The sequence below is a fragment of the Tachyglossus aculeatus genome, chromosome 8 (assembly GCF_015852505.1).
Source record: "Tachyglossus aculeatus isolate mTacAcu1 chromosome 8, mTacAcu1.pri, whole genome shotgun sequence".
NCBI lineage: Eukaryota > Metazoa > Chordata > Mammalia > Monotremata > Tachyglossidae > Tachyglossus > Tachyglossus aculeatus.
The window spans coordinates 20,886,982-20,904,581 of record NC_052073.1 but is presented as its reverse complement, the minus strand read 5'-3'; the positions used below and the strand labels follow the sequence as shown (position 1 = coordinate 20,904,581).

The 17,600-nt window shown below is 43.8% G+C and overlaps 1 protein-coding gene across 1 annotated transcript in view; it reads right to left on the bottom strand.

Annotated features, from left to right (window-relative positions):
* The window catches only part of COL20A1 (collagen type XX alpha 1 chain), an 80,519-nt gene extending 63,181 nt beyond the window's left edge, over positions 1–17,338 (bottom strand). Inside the window, exons 1-5 of the mRNA XM_038750034.1 lie at positions 17,291–17,338; positions 16,354–16,441; positions 8,658–8,768; positions 2,555–2,698; positions 1,907–2,065 (exon numbers count right to left, since the gene is read on the bottom strand). Coding sequence (XP_038605962.1) covers positions 1,907–2,065; positions 2,555–2,698; positions 8,658–8,768; positions 16,354–16,441; positions 17,291–17,338 — 550 coding nt within the window. The remainder of the gene's footprint in view (positions 1–1,906; positions 2,066–2,554; positions 2,699–8,657; positions 8,769–16,353; positions 16,442–17,290) is intronic.
* Positions 17,339–17,600: the final 262 nt, after the last annotated feature.

Genomic DNA, 17,600 nt, shown 5'->3' with positions numbered 1-17,600 from the left:
TCACTAGGGCCTTGAAGGGAGGGAGAGAGCTAGCTTGGCGGATGTGCAGAGGGAGGGCATTCCAGGCCAGGGGGATGACGTGGGCCGGAGATCGATGGTGGGACACGTGAGAACAAGGCACGGTGAGGAGATTAGCGGCAGAGGAGCAGAGGGTGCGGGCTGGGCTTTAGAAGGAGAGAAGGGAGGTGAAGTAGGAGAGGGCGAGGTGATGGAGAGCCTTGAAGCCGAGGGTGAGGAGTTTCTGCCTGATGCATAGGTTGATTGGTAGCCACTGGAGATTTTTGAGGAGGGGAGAAACATGCCCAGAGTGTTTCTGCATAAAGACGATCCGGGCAAATGTTAATGATGGGGTAGATACAAGATAATCAAGTTGGTCAGAGTCCCTGGTGCCACATGAGATTCACAGTATTAATCCCCATTTTATATTTTTTATGGTATATGTTGAGTGTTTACTCTCACATGTAAAGTGAGGATTTAATGCCTGTTCTCCTTCCTACTTAGACAGTGATTCCCACGTAGGGCAGGGATTATGGCTTAGTACAGTGCTCTGCACACAGTAAGTGCTCAATAAATATGATTTAATGAATGAATGGCTGATCTGATTATTTCATGTCTCATATAGTGCTTGCCATATAGTAAGAGCTCAACAAATACCACAATGTCATTGTTATTATTACTAGGCCATGGCAGCTCCATGGGCCTCAAGAGAGGCTAGAGTCTCTTAAAAAGTGAGATACCTTCCTCCAAAAACCCAGAACCTTGTTATGGACCCAGGCACTAAAAAACAAGTTAACTTCCCTGATTTATCGCCTGACTGAACTATGGTTTCAGAAGTATTTTGACATTCGGCAAACTGCTTTGGAATCTCTAAGGGGGCTCCCACTGAAAATTTACCTCTAAGGGAAATTCCCCAGGTAGACTGGTGTGAGTACCCTGTGAGTACACAGGGCTCGAGTATAGAGGGCTATACTCAACAACAACAAAAAAATATTTCCCAGTAATACAGGTTAAACTGACCCAACCAGGGGTGACATGTGTGATCAAAATTCATAAATCTTCTAGACTGTGAGCCCACTGTTGGGTAGGGACCGTCTCCATATGTTGCCAACTTGTAGTTCCCAAATGCTTAGTACAGTGCTCTGCACACAGTAAGCGCTCAATAAATATGATTTAATGAATGAATGAATAAATCAGGATTCAGGCTAGTAGTAGGAGAACTCCTGGAGGACACCTTTTTTCTCCTATATGAGGAATTTCCCTTTGATTTCTGGAGATGAAGGAAGTGAAAGGGTTGAAAAGGCCATCGTGACATTCTATTGTTAATCTGGCCATCTGTACAGAGGCAAATCTGATAGGAAAATTCCATTCCCATTCTCTCTCAGAATTCATGAATGACTCTGCCCAGGGCTTGTGGTAGAATCCTTCAAAATGTTCTAGGGACTGGTACCCTCCAAATAAATGGCCCCTGAAGACACATTCTATTAGTCAATGGGGTCAATAATTATTATTAAATAATTATGATATTTGTTAAGCACTTACTGTGTGTCCAGCACAGTTCAAAGCACTGGGGTCTTTACAAGTTAAACAGGTTGGTCACAGTCCCGATTCTACCTGGGGCTCGTAGTCTAAGTAGGAGGAAGAACAGATATTGAATCCCCATTTTACAGATGAGGAATCTGAGGCTCAGAGATGCTAAATGACTTGCCCCATGTCACCAAGCAAACAACTGGCAGAACCAAGATTAGGACCCAGATCTTCTGATTCCCAGGTTCATGCTCTTTCTACTAGGCTACACAGTTGTGGACTGGAGAGTAATGGAGAGGTCTGTATGGGGCCCTCACGCTCCCAGGTTCCCTCTCCAGCTTTCTCACTCCCCATTGCTGCCCACCATTGAGTCTGCACATACCTGGAATCAGGGAGTCCCTCCTTGGGGATGGAGAAGTGGCTTCAGGCTCAGGACTCTGGACGGACTCTGGGCTTCCCCCCAGAGAGCTTTTTGGTTCTGTGGTTGCCCCTGCTGTCCTCCGATTACTCCTAGCCACGGAGCTGCTTTTTAAATCCTCAACTGCAAAGCAGATTTGATTTGGGGATTGCAAGGGAAGGGAAGGCAGTGGAGAAGAAGGGAAGGAAAAAAATCACTCTCAGGGGATCCTGGGGCAGGTCTCTGAAGGTTAACACAGCCACCCAGGACTTTAAAAAGCCAACAGCCTGCCAGAGTTCTATCAGACTGCATGATATGCATCAGCCTTGTGTGTCTACATTGTCTAATATTCTATCTACCATCTATTTATACTTCTTCACTCTCAGCTCAGAAAACCCAAGCATCTGCCTGCAACAAGCAAACACAGAGTCCTGCAGTTCTCAACCCTCTACTCAGATAAGAAATTCTCCAGAACCTGCAAAGGGGTGGGAATGAAAGAAGGGAGCAGTGCTTCTTATGTTGATTTTAGGACACCACCTGATTTCTTCCAGGGCACAAACCAATTTTTTTGGCAAGGTTCACTTCAGGGAAATCTTAGACTGGACTGTAGGTCTAGCAAAGATGACAACTTACTCACAAACTTTCTTTTAGCAAACAGTGTGTCCTGAGAGCCATTGAGCACATAGATCTGGAGGGTGTATTCCTTTGTGGGGCTCAGTCCCCCAACAGTAGCCTTGGGTGTTTTGGTCGTCAACATCACTTCCTGCTCTGTATCACCTGGGGAGAGAGACACTATGAAGAGAGTTGATCCTGGAAGGACAAGTGGGAAAAGGAGTGGAGAGAGACAGGGAGAGGGGAGAGGGCAGAAACAGCTATCTCTTAATTACCCACACTGCATTAACTAGGCTGCTTCTTCTCTCTCTCTGGCCATGCCCCCGTTCATCAGCATGTTTCCCGGAGGTGAGCAAGGGCCAGGAGGAAGAAACTTTAATTGGGCACAGATTTAGCACAGAAAAAGAGGACAAAATGTAAAGACTCTATCACTTCCCCAATACATGGCCTGAGAAAAATTCCTTTAAAACTCCCTCTGGGTATCTCTCCGACTGCCTGGAGCTACATGTCTCATTTCCAAATCCCCAACATGTGGGCAATGGGGGCTTTTGCTAAGCTAGTTAAAGCCACTCTGATGGTCATGGTTGCTGGCCTCTAAATGACCATGGAACTGTCCCAAGAGTGCCTGTCTCCCTTTCCAATACAAGCCTCAGAAAAGCCAAATAACCAAGTCAGAATTTCAAGCACAATTCCAATCCCATATTGTCTTTGTTCGTGGAAAGAGAAAGCAAATCCAGTCAGTTGACCATCCAGCCCTCACCTCCCAATTGCTTTTCCAGGTTGGGAGCTTTCCAAAGGAGAAAGGAAGGTCAGGGCTATCAGGATCCTTATGGTATAAGGAAAGATCAGAAAAGTCAAGTGACTTTCCTAAAGTCTCAGAGACAGTCAGTAGAATAGCTAGGATTAAAACTCTCCCATAGACAAATTAATTTACAACCTCATCTCACTTAGTTTTTGCTGAGCAGAGGGAGTAGAATATGGATAATTTACACTTTAGTTGTCGTATATTGATTGTGGATTTATACGCTTATGGAGCTTGGAGTTTTCATCCATTTCCCCAATTTCCACCACTATCTTTGCTGCCACCTTCCAATGCTTGAAGGTTGATTGCTCTGAAAAATCTTATTATGGGAAAGATTATCCTTTCCAGCTACTAAAGCAATCTGATCAATGTACCTGGGACGGCCTCTCCTGCCCCTGGGATTGCAACATCTTGCTTTCTCATTCTCACAGCAGGAGATCACCACAGACCAATGGCCTGCAGAGGATTGTGAAGTGTAGTCATGCAGGAAGAAAAATGTCCAGCATTTAAAATAAAATGAAATGGCCTATGCCATTTAGCTGGTTTCCCTGTATTACCCCCAAGACTGTAAGCCTGTTTTTTTGTCTTGTTTTACACTGTACTTAGCACTGGGGTAGATACAAGATATCAGGTTGGACACAGTCCATGTCACATATAAATCCCCATTTTTACAGATCAGGTAATTGAAGCACAGAGAATTTAAGTGACTTGTCCAAGGTCACATAGCAGACAAATGGCAGAGTCGGGATTAGAACCCAGGTCTTTCTGACTCTCTGGCCCATGCTCTATCCACTAAGCCACGCTGCTTCTTGATATTAGCAGGGAACCAGTCTGCCATCTCTGTTATATTATTCTTTCCCAAGCACTTAGTACAGTGTTCTGCATACAGTAAGTGCTCAATGAATATAATTGATTGATTGATTATCCATTACTAGAGGAAAATAAAGTAGTGTGCACGTAGGGCAGCCATCCACTTGGCTTTAAGTTTAAGGATGATGCTGTTGTGGATAGGGATTCAGTCTTTACCTATCTTCCCTACTGTCCTCAGTACTCCCCCTCACCTTCACTGACTTCTCAGCGTACACAAACCAGTGGAAATAACAAAGGCCTGGGAACCAGGGGACCTGCCTTCTATAGTTCCACCATTTGCCTGTTGTGTGACCTTGGGCAAGTCTCTTAACTTCTCTGTGCCTCAGTTTTCTCATTTGTAAAGTGGAAATTAATTGTCTGTTTTCCTTCCTATTAAGGCTATGTGCTCCAAGCCCACACAGGAACTGTGCCCAACCACCAGGTTGTCTTTTATCTGGGAGAGTTAGGCTGGCATGTTATTTTGGGGGGCCAAGACATCCTTTGACCTTATTTGCAAGTCTGATTAAAGCTGTGTGCCCTAATGGAAAGAGTACAGGACCTAGGTTCTAATCCTGGCTCTGCCACTTGTGTGTTGTGTGAATTTGGACAAGTAATTTAATTTGTGCCCCAGTTTCCTAATCTGGAAAATGAGGATTAAAAAATTAAATTCTCCTTCTTAGACCGTGAGCCCCATGTGGGAAACAGGCTGTGTCCAACCTGATCTAACCCAGCACTTAGTACAGGGCTTAGCTCATAGTAAACTTTTAACAAATACCATAATTATTTATTATTATCATTATTATTATCATTATCTTAAGGCACCCCCATTGCTCTAGGCATCAACTTCACACTCATCTACTGTGTGACCTTGGGCAAGCCACTTTACTTCTCTGTGCCTCAGTTACCTCATCTGTAAAATGGGCATTAAAACTGTGAGCCCCATGTGGGACAACCTGATTACCCTATATCTACCCCAGTGCTTAGAACAGTGCTTGGCACACAGTAAGCACTTAGCAAATATCATCATAATAATAATAACTCCCCTCTCTTGGTCCTTGGCCTACCTGCACAATTTCTGCATGTGCACTAAGCTGTTTTAACATAGCCTGACAATGTGTATTTCTAAACATGATTTTGATGTCACGCAAGAAGACGGGTGTTGAAATACCAGAAAAGCATACTGAGCTCACAGAGCATGATATAAAATTAGAAGACATACTTATGTTGTTCACCTCAAAAAAGTAAATATAAAAATATGCACTATGATAAAAATACACATTTTTATGTAGTATTACTGCCATGATTTTCTAATTTCCATGCCCTGACTGTATGCCTCTTCTATTCAGCAATGATAGAAAAATTTTGTTACTGAATTTTACTTTTCATCTTCATCCTTAAAATAACTTTCTGTGTAACCAAATATCAAATTTTCCAGCCATCAGTGATTATAGTCAGTGATATAATACTGAAATCAGTCTTCAGTATTATATCACTGAGTATATCACTGACTATTCAAAAGTTCAAGATTATTTTTTCAATAATTTAGGGGAAAGATTATGAGAGGAATTAGGTTTACGGCTAGGGCTGTTGGTAAAAACAAGGATTAGGTCAGCGTTAGGCCTCAGGTGATGGCAGATTTTAGAGTTAGAGCTAGGGTTAAGGTTAAAGGTAGGGTTAGACTTCAGCCAGAGGATTCAAGATAGGCCATATAGTTAGGATTAGGATTCAGTTTAGGTTTAACAATTCATTTGGGTCACAGTTGGTCTTCTGATGGTTTAACATGGGAGGCTTAAAATATTTCTCACATGATTCATGATAATTTCTAATAATGATATTTGTTAAGTGCCTACTATGTGCAAAGCACTGTTCTAAGTGCTGGGGGGATACAAAGTGATCAGGTTGTCCCACGTGGGGCTCACAGTCTTAGTCCCTATTTTACAGATGAGGAAAATGAGGCACAGAGAAGTGAAGTAACTTGCCTAAAGTCACACAGCTGACAAGTGGTGGTGTTGTAATTAGAACCCATGACCCCTGACTCCCAAGCCCATGCTATTTGCACTGAGCCATGCTAATAGTATCAAATAGTTGATTAAACAATTTTGCATGAATGGTAATTTGCTAGGTACTCTACAAAATTAGTGGAGCCAGCCTCTTTTTCTCAGTTAGCTGGTAAGTTGTTTCTTCTCCAGGTCAACTTCTCTAAACCTTAGCAAATTTAGTTACTCTGTAAAAGACTCATGCATCTAATCTGAAATAAGGAAACAGCAAATGAGAAACAGAGAAAGTTTCATGAAATAAATGTAAGCACTTAGATGGAATTCCTTTAGCTAATGCATCTGACCCTGAGATCTTGGCAAACATCCCATAATCTAAATCTGAAGGAAAGATATCAGGAGTTTGACACCTCAACATGACAGGTTCTCATTTTTCTCCATCATATTAATTAAAAATGTGAAAAACATGTTCAAGGGTGATTTACTCAAGAGCTTTAAAGTAAAAAAAAAAAAGAAGATGAAGAAGAGAAAAAACACTCTACTGGAATTCTCCACCAAACTAAAAAACTCTAAAGATCTGTGTAATACAGAAACAGGGACCATATTGATTAAGATAGAGTCTGTAATTCTCTGACCCAGTTCTCAGAGTATAGACACACAAAGTTTGTTGAGACTAGTATCTCCAGCAAGTCAAGGACCTTTGGATTTATGAATTCACTTGGAGAGAGAGGGTAAATGGATTGTACCCATTTTCCCAGCTTTCCCTGGAAAAATGCCTTCCTAGAATGGTGAGTCATACACTATTATTTCTTAAAATTTTAAATTTTGAGCAGCCCCCTATCTCCCTACTCATCTTGTCATTTTATACCAATGAGGAAGCTACACTATTCTAACATGGTGATGAACCAGGGTAAGAGAAAAAGGAAAGCAAACAGGAGTCTGGGTTTGCTTTGAGGTTACACGGGTACTGCCCAGGGGACTGGCAAGGTGACATTGAGAGGCAACCAGATGGCATAAACCCATGTGGCATCATGCCTGACATTGCCAGGAGACCCCATCTGTGACTGGGAAAAGCCAAAATCCGTCGCTGTCTCCCGGGGACCAAGCAACAATGATGGCAAGCACATCTGTGCTGTTATTTCACAAAGAGCTGTCGTTCTGCTTCTACAACACGCCTCTGCTTGCCAGCATTCACACGCTGGAACTGATTGGAATCATCAGCTCCTGGGGAAAGTGAGTGAGCTCATGGCCCGTTAGCAAAGGGTCCAGAGGTTCCAATGCACAGCATTATACTTAGGGGAAATGCTCCCTCCTGAAGGAACAGCACATTCTGTTCCCACCCTCCCAGACGTTCTGCCCAACCACTGTAGACCAAATCCTGGAAAAGCGTCTCCAGGCTCCTGTGTCCCTGACAGATACACCCAAGGGAAACACGGGCAGAGCAAGAGGGGTGGCAGGCACCTCATTAACAATGGGATAACAGCAGAAGGCTCCCTGGATCCTTCAAACACCTTTAAAAGCATTTCAATATTTTGAGGTTGGCCAACTCCAAATGCAGCTCCAAGAAATGCTGTCTTGAGATTCTGTCTCCTGCTTTTTTAAGCCCAAAGGAAAGTCATCTCTGACTCATATGATCAGGTAAAAATAAATAGCTAATAAGACTTGACACTTAGTTCACCCACACTGCTGGAGAGGAGAAATGAGGTGGTTCTAATGGATATTACAAAACAAAGGAGCTGGTTTGTGTTTTTTCTAGGCAGCAGGCAAAGGAAGCCTGTTTGGAACAGGAGAGGAAGTAATCACAAGGCATCATTTCCCAGAGGGACCCACTGTTGAAGACTTATGCCACACCCCTTGGGAATAAACCCAGTAATCCTGATATCCAGGCTGGTGCTTTTTCTGCTAAACACCAGTGCTTTTCCTTTAGTCAAAGCACTGAGGATCCTAAGAAGCCCATTTTAAAACATCATTCTTCCTTGAAACAGTTATAAAAAACAAAACCAGACCACAAGGCTTTAAACCTATTGCAGTGATTTTCGTTTTTGTTCCAATAAGCTCAGTTGATGATTACATGGGAAGTCATCCCAAGGTTCCCTATTTTACAGATGGGAAACTGGAGGCCCAGAGGGGCCAGTGCTATTAAAAAGCCCAGTAAGGACTAAAGCACAGGGGTTTCTTCTCCTCAGTCTCTGCTCTGCTCATCCACTCTTCTCTCCTCAGCAGGGATCCAGGCAAATAGCAGATTCCTGAGTCCCCAAGAAGGCTGAGCTTCCCCCTCCTCCCCTTCTATAATAATGGGGCTGATAACTCAGTTTAGGACTGAAACCAAAAGGGAGATGTGTTTCTGTTATTCCCCTCTCCCATTTCCTCCTCACTAGGGTCAAATGCTGACTCCTTCTCTTCCTGAAGTGGGAGAGGCTTCCCATACTGAGCCCTTGTCTCTCCATACCCCTGTATCCGGTTGCTACTCCAATGGTACCTGCCATGGGTTTCACTTGTACTTTGTAGCCATTTGTGTTCCCTTCAGTTTCCTTCCACTTCATTTGGAGTCTGTCTTCTGAGAGCACCGTGAGCTTCAGCCGGTGGGTCCCTGAAGGAATAGAATGGAAATAATAATCATGGTATATTTTAAGCATTACATGTCAAGCACTGTACTAAGCACTGGGGTAGATACAAGATAATCAAGTTGGACACAGTCCCTGTCTCACAAGGGGCTTGTGGTCTAAGGGGGAGGGAAAAGCAGTGGTCAGAGCATGGGTCTGGAATCAGGTGACCTGTGTTCCAATCCCTGCTACATCACTTCTCTGCTGAGTGACACTGGGCAAGTCACGTAACTTCTCTGTCTCAGTTTCCACATTGTGAAATGGGGATTAAATATCTGTTTTCCCTCTCCTCTAGAATGGGATCCCGCTGTGGGACAGAGACTGCGTCCCACCCAATTAACTTGTATCTACAGTGTTTGTAGTACAGTACTTTGCACAAAGTATGTTTTTAACAAATACCATAATTATTAATAGGTATTAAATCCCATTTTACCAATGAGGAACGTGGGGCATGTCAAAGTTCAGTGAAAAGCCCAAGGCCACACATCAGGCAGGCGGTGGAGCATGGACTAGAACCCAGGTCCTCTGATTCCCAGGCCTGAGCTCCTTCCACTAGGCCACACTGCTTCTCAAAGCCACCACTCAGTTCCTACAACAGAAGCAGGGGACGAGGACCTGGCAAGGCAAAGACTGAGGGGCTGAGCATGGAGAAGATGCACATAGCCATCCCTAATTAGATTCAATAAGACTCAACCACTGAGAAGCATCATGGTCCAGTGGTTAGAGCATGGGCCTAGGAGTCAGAAGGACCTGAGTTCTAATCCCAGCACCACCACATGTATGCTGTGTGACCTTGGGCAAGTCACTTAACTTCTCTATGCTTGTTACCTCATCTGTAAAATGGGGGGTTAAGACTGTGAGCCCCATGTAAGACATGGACTGTGTCCAACCTCATTACCTCTTACCTACCTCAGTGCTAAGAACAGTTCCCAGCACAAAGTAAGCGCTTAATAGATACCATTTTAAAAAATAAATAAAAACCTCAACAGAACACAAGGACCATAGGTCCATGGGAATGCTTTGCCCTGCTGATCCCCAATCTCCAGGCCAAGGTTGTATCCATATTTTTCAGATTTCCAGTCACAAAAACAAATCTAAAAAGTAACTCCACAGATGAAGATGCATACAGCAGTGGTCCAGACCTGATCTTCATGCTTTATGCCTTTCTGAGGTGCTTGGTTTGATGTTGGGCCCCAGGGAAAGCAGGCAGTTGAGAATAACCTAAGGGCTTGAACTCCTGCTGCCAGGAATCACTCTTTTAGATGCCACCCTGCACCTGGTGGTGGGAGAGGAGGGGAATGAGGACGGGAAAGACTGGACGAGGAATTGGGAGCACAGACATCAAATCTGAACTCCAGACAACTACAAAATGACAGTAACTCGATCAGTACAGACCCATTGCCAAGCCCGAGACTGCCTGTGACCAGAGACGTGTAATTTATGAGTTTGCACTTGCAGAAGACTCATCTGTTGAGACACACTCTGGCTTCTAGATCTCAGACCAGCTGTAGGTAAACATGCAAAATATGCTCAATCAATCGTATTTATTGAGAGCTTACTGTGTGCAAAGCACTGTACTAACTGCTTAGCACTATACTAAGTGTGAGTAATGACCTGTGACAGACTGAGAACTGAACAGAGGCAGAAGGCAGAGACTTGTCCCAGGTCCCTAATTTCCTCAACGCCAGGGGAAACAGACTGACTCTCTCCCACCATGGGGACACACAGAATCTAATGCATTCAGGTGCCAGGGAGAAACCACTCATGGGATGGCCACATTCTGAACTCAGCAGGGAAACTCAGCATGGACCCTTCTATTTCTGAGACTTCCTGAACCCTGGTGGTTAGCAGCTATTTTGGGGAAACAAGGCTGAAATTCAAAAGATTCCCTCCCAGCCCTAGAGAGAAGACAGGATTGGAACAGAGATGGGCTTCTTCTCCTGTCCCTGAAGAGACCGGATCAGGGGAGGTGCCTCCCAGCAGCCTTAGAAGTGAGGAGGCATGAATCTAGAGGGAGATGGAGGGATGGAAACAAGGGGGGATTCAGAGGCTGATGAAGCAGGGAGCTGTCCTTTCTGGGATACACTCCACCGGGTCTCTCAAAGCTCTTCCTGAAATTGCCCACTATGAAAAGCAAGACTGTCCACAGCTGGAGAAGGAAATGTGGAGGCTCTGAAAGGCTTGGTTGTATGTTCAGGCAGTACAGGTCCAGCTCTAAGAAAGGCTTTTTTGTGTGTTGGTCAAGAGTTGCATCTGGTTCAATAGCTTACACATTTGTAATCTCCCATTGGATCCAGAGTCGCACCAAGCCTCGAGAGCACAAAATGTGGGCCCGGTCAGCAGAGAATCAGATGCCTCGGAAAGAGAACTAGAGAGTTCATCTCAACCATTCTCCAGTCTCTGGACAGGCTTCATTAAATCCTAATCTCTTTGGTAGTGTATTCCTGGCCTGAATCCTGATAAAGTCACTCTTCTTCCTCCCATCACCCAGGCCTGGCTTTTTCCTGATGACACTGCCTCCCTCTCCTTTCCACTCTACCCAGCTCATGGGGGACGACTGTGGAGGATAGGCCTGCTTCTTGCCCCCCGCCCCAATGCCCTTGTCAGTCCCACCATTCCACCCCCTCCACCCTTCAACTTCTCTTTAAGTCCATGTCATCCTCCTCTATGCCCACTACAATTGCTTGTTGCTGTCATCTACAGTATCTGCTGACCCTAGCTCCAGTTTTTTGAGTAATTTGTATGCCTTTCTCACCTTACTTCTCTCCTCATCCTCCTGGTCCTTGGGGACTTCAGCATCTATATGGTGTTCCTTATAACCTCCCAGACATCCACTTCTTCTTGCTTCTCAACTCTGCAGAAGTCCTATTCCATTTAACTCACCTACTCACCAACATGAACACTATTCACAGTCCCATTGCACTTGTGTACATATCTGTATTTATACTAATGTTTACCTCCCCCTCTAGACAATAAACTCGCTGTGGGAAGGGAATGTTCCTGGTTTTTTGTTCTATTTTATGCTCCAAGCTGCTTGTTTGGTACAGTACTCTGCCCTCAGTAAGTGCTCAATAAATGATTGAATGAATGAATGAATTCACCATGACCAGTCACTGTACAATCTCTTAACTCATCAACTCTGAATTAGTATTCTCTCACCACAACCTCCTACCTACCTTCTCTCCCACATCTCCAGTTCCCCCACCCCCCAACCCCGATCTGAACTCTCCCCACTCAGAGATTTTTTTATCTCTAGGTGCCCTTCCATTTAGCCCAAACTATCATGCCCCATTTGGACTCCCTACCCAACTTCTCTTCTCTTGAGGCACAAATTGCCCCCTCCACCAAACCCAACTCCCTTGCCCTCCTGTCCTTCGATCTCCCATCTCCAAGCCCAGCCAAGGATCACCTCCATGTTATGCTTTCTCCTCTTATATGTTTATGTTACAAAGCACTGGTGGTGAGAAACAAGGCACCAGGCTAACTTTGGCTATTTCAATTCATCCTTGTGTGCTATAACTGCCCTTTCTTCCAATCAGCAACACTACTTCTCCTCCCTTATCACCTCCCAAGCTCATTACCCCAACCATTTCAGACCTTCAGCTCCATCCTAAAGTCCCTAGTTCTCCCACATTCCTTTCTCACCCCAATGACCTTGCCAACTACTCTGTTGATCAAGTCAAAACAATAAACTGGAAGCTCTACAAAATCTTTCCTTCACTTCCCCCAAATCTACACCCTCTCTCTCCCTTTCCCCACCCCTTTCTAGGCTGTCTGTCCATAGATCACCTTCCTACTTTGATTGCGAGCCCCATGTGGGACAGGGACTGTGTCTAACCTGATTAAATTGTAACTACCCCAGGACTTAGAACAGTTTGACACCTAGTAAGTGCTTAACAAATACCGTAATAATAATCATCATCATAAAAATAGTTTCAGAATCTACCCTTCACTGCTGCCTCTAATTCCATCCCTTCTCACCTCCTAAAGATTTTCGTGGTCACTCTTCTTTCCTCCCTGACCACCACTCACTCTTTAATGACTCCTTCCCCTGTGTCTTCAAACAAATCCACATTTCCTATACCCTAAAAATGCCTTCTCTGGATCCCACTGCTCCATTCAGCCATCTCCCTTATCCCATTCATGTCCAAACTTCTCAAACAGGCGATATGCATCTGCTGCCTCCAATTCCTCAGCACAAACTCCCTTCTTGACCCTCTGCAGTCTGGTTTCCATCTCCTTCACACTGCTGAAAGTACTCCCCCCAAGGTCACTAATGACAGCCTTGTCACGAATTGCCTCCTCCTTGCCAAATTTAACAGATTCCGTTCTGTCCCAATCATCCTTGACCTCTCAGCTGCCTAACACTGTGGACCACGCCCTCCTCCTGAGAATCCAATCCAACCCTGATTTTACTGACACAGTTCTCTCCTGGTTCTTCTTTTACCTATCTAGCCAATCTGTCTCAGTCTCTTCCTGCATCATCTAAATACTTAACTAATCACATTTCCCCATATCACTCATACATGTATTTCCCTCGCTAGACTTTAAACTTTCTGAGAGCAGTGATGATGTAGTAACAATAATTGTGGTATTTGTTAAGTGCACCAAACATTGGGGTATATACAATGTAATCATCCCAGCCCACACCCTATGCTCCTCTGCCGTTAACCTTCTCACTGTGCCTCATTCTCGCCTGTCCCGCTGTCGACCACCCCGCTCACGTCCCCCCCCCCCCCGTCCTGGAATGCCCTCTCTCCACACATCTGCCAAGCTAGCTCTCTTCCTCCCTTCAAAGCCCTACTGAGAGCTCACCTCCTCCAGGAGGCCTTCCCAGACTGAGCCCCCTTTTCCTCTCCCCCTCCCCATCCCCCTGCCCTACCTCCTTCCCCTCCCCGCAGCACCTGTATATGTGTTTGTACAGATTTATTACTCTATTTGACTTGTACATAGTTACTATTTATTTTGTCAGTGTTGTGCTTCTAGCTTTACTTTTATTTTTTCTGATGACTTGACACCTGACTACATGTTTTATTTTGTTTTGTTTTGTTGTCTGTCTCCCCCTTCTAGACTGTGAGCCCGTTGTTGGGTAGGGACCATCTCTATATGTTGCCAACTTGTACTTCCCAAACGCTTAGTACAGTGCTCTGCACACAGTAAGTGCTCAATAAATACGATTGATTGAATGAATGATCATGCCAGACACTGTTCCTGATTCACAATGGGGTCATATTTCTAAGTAAGAAGGAGACCAGGTATTGAACTCCCAGTTTACAGAGGAGGAAACTGAAGAACAGAGAAGTTAAGTGACTTTCTGAGGGTCACACAGCAGGCAAGTGGTGGAGCCAGGATTAGAGAACCCAGGTCCTCTGATTCCTGGACCTATGCTCTTTTCACTCTGCCACACTGCAACTCTAGTGTATTGTACTTTCCCAAAAGCTTAGTAAAATTATCTAAAAAGTAAAATTACGAAAGAGGATTAACAAGTACTGCTGATTGACTAAAGACTTTAACAATCTAGATGACAATCATATCCCACAGTTTATCACTAGCCATTGTTAGATGCCTGTTTCCTGGAGCTAGTAATAATAATGATAATGATGATGATGGTATTTGTTAAGCACTCACTCTGTGCAAAGCACTGTTCTAAGTGCTGGGGAGGTTACAAGGTGATCAGGTTGTCCCATGGAGGGCTCAGTTTTAATCCTCATTTTACAGATGAGGTAACTAAGGCACAGAGAAGTTAAGTGACTTGCCCAAAGTCACACAGCTGACAGTTGGCAGAGCTGGGATTTGAACACATGACCTCTGACTCCAAAGCCTGTGCTCTTTCCACTGAGCCATGCTGCTTCTCAATCTTAATCTCAATAGTAATCTTAGAGATCAACAAAGAGCTAAAATTAAAACACAAGCAATGAATCGTCTTGTTTGCTGATTACATTTTTGGGGGGTTTTCTCCATGAATCTTAGCAATCCGCATGCCTCCAAATCCTATATATGTAGTTCACCTGTCTGGAACCAGAAGACTAGATGGGTAAACTGGACCTGGACAATATTCACATTGTTTACGATATTTTTATTATTATTATTGCCCTTGTTGTTCTTATTAAGTGCTTCTTATGTGCCAGGCATGTTGCAGATGTCTTAGTCACACATCAGGCCTTTCAGCTATAGTAGAACATAGAAATAGGATTTTATCAGCAGTGGATGCATCTTTAATAAACAAAGAACTATTGTGGGCATTCCTAGTTAGTATGTTCTTGCAGAACATGCCAACTTAATGTCTAACACAAACTTGGTTTTTTTGCAGATATCTTGAATGTTGAACATGCAGTGCAACAGAGTATATCTCATAAGCAAAGTATTTATGCATGGATGCATTCATGTGCTTCCTCCAGAGACAGCAGGTTCACTGAAATCTTGATTCTGTTCATACCATTCCAAGTCTATCTGAAGTCATTGGAAAAAACCATGCACCTTATAATATATGCATTTTATCCCATTAATACAATACTATAAAGTACTAATTTTACATATTTCTTAGGTTAATGTGTTCTTGGCCCTGTGAATTTAAGGCCACACATTAGAGGGCTAATGGTCTTTATGTGACAATTATCTCTGATTTAATGAGAATTAAAGTGTTAGGGAATAAGTGGCTCCAAAATAACTGACATTTTTCTCTGCCATTCTATATTACTACATCCATCACTAGCCATATCTTAGACCTTGGCCACTTATTGTTCTTTTGCTATATAAAATGCTGAATGCTGCAAAGACACAAAGAAACACAACTTCCCGCATGGTTCAGTGCAATGAGGTTGAGGAAGAATCTGGGAAAACGTGACAGTCCACACTGACACTATGCTCATAAACACAGCTCCTTCTGACACAAAATCTAATTGCACCAACCTGCGGTTGTTTTATACCGGGATAAACCTGTTTTAAGAGAACATTCCCTGATTCTTTTATTGTATTTCATCCAAATCATGCCATAAAAACATGTGTTATACCAGATATGGGTTAAGTTCATATGAAGCACCATGAATAAAATTAGGGGCTACTCTGCAGCCACATACCCTTTGGTTCAGATTTGGAAATACTTTTGATAACTATAATTATCAATAATAAGTACCAGATATGGGTTAAGTTCATATGAAGCACCATGAATAAAATTAGGGGTAAATCTGCAGCCACATACCCTTTGGTTCAGATTTGGAAATACTTTTGATAACTATAATTATAAATAATAATATATAATTGATCTATTATGAAATATTTTATATTAATGTCTGTTTCCCCCCCTACAGTTTAAAAGCTCTTTGTGGGCAGGGAATGTGTCTACCAGTTCTGTTGTACTCTCCCAAGCACTTAGTGCAGTGCTCTGCACATAGTAAACTAAATAAATACCATTGATAGTGATGATAATGATTGTGATACTTGGAAAATTATCACAGACTTCCACTTATAAGCAAACTATGTCGAGTCTAGAGGTACAAATGGATTTTAATGAATAAGTGAATGACTGGTTTATTTATACCAGAGGTCCTAGTCCTCTCCTCTTTGAGTCCTTACCTTGGCCTTGCACTTGTTCCAGGACAAGATTCAGCACAGTTATGCAGACACACAAGAAACCACTGCAGGCTGCCATCGTGTTCCAGATCTGCAGCAAGAAGCACATGAATCAGATCAGCTGCCTTTATGTCTGTTCTCCCTAACTTTCCACCACCATCTCATAATCCTGCTCCAGTATTTATTGTCTGCATGATTTGAGGCAAGTCATATAGCCATTTCATGCTTTTATTTACTCTATAGTATTCCAATCACTGTCCCCGAGAAACAACTTGAGCTAAATGGGGAAAGATGTTGTAGAATCCCTTCCGTGATACCTCAACTCCTCCACTTCACTTCTCCCAAGCCAATCAGTGTGGCTCAGTGGAAAGAGCGTGGGCTTTGGAGTCATAGGTCATGGGTTCAAATCCCAGCTCTGCCAACTGTCAGCTGTGTGACTTTGGGCAAGTCACTTAACTTCTCTGGGCCTCAGTTACCTCATCTGTAAAATGGGGATTAAAACTGTGAGCTCCCCGTGGGACTTGTAACCTCCCCAGAGCTTAGAACAGTGCTTTGCACACAGTAAGTGTTTACCAAATACCATCATTATTATTATTATTACTCTCTGTACCTTATTCTCCGCTGTCTCGCTGTTGACCTCTTGCTCACAACCTCTTGCCACTCTGGCACTGCTTCCGATTACACTTACAGCAGACCTCTGCTGTCCCAACTTCAATAGCCTTCTGAAATCACTTCTCCAAGAGGCCTTCCCCAATCAATCTTTCATCTCCCCACTGCATTTCCCCCTGTACTGGTACTTCAGTCTTTCCACATCACCTAAGTCCTTGGTTTGGGAGGCTGGTGGGAAGGAATAACAAAGAGATCCTGGAGTCCCATGGGGCCTCTTCTCCCTACTGGAGCTGTCTTTAGTGAGTCTCATCATTCATACACATACTCATACACAGGTTTCCTGCTCAGTGGCTATGTGCTCCCACTTGTCCTCCTGCATCGTCAACCAGTCAGCTCAGCCTTCCCTCCAGCAGATCTCAGCTGTGTGGGCTCAGGTATTAGAACCTGGCGGAGTTTATATCAAAGACCCTGGGGATTTCCTCCAAACCAGAGAGCATAATTTTAAAGTATATTTCCTATCCTGAACCCACCCTCCCCCTACTTCCTATCTCACAAACCTCCATCCCCTCCACATTTCCAGATCCTTTCATGGGTAGCAATAAAAAGCCTACGCTGCAATCTCTGAGCAAAAATAACAGCTT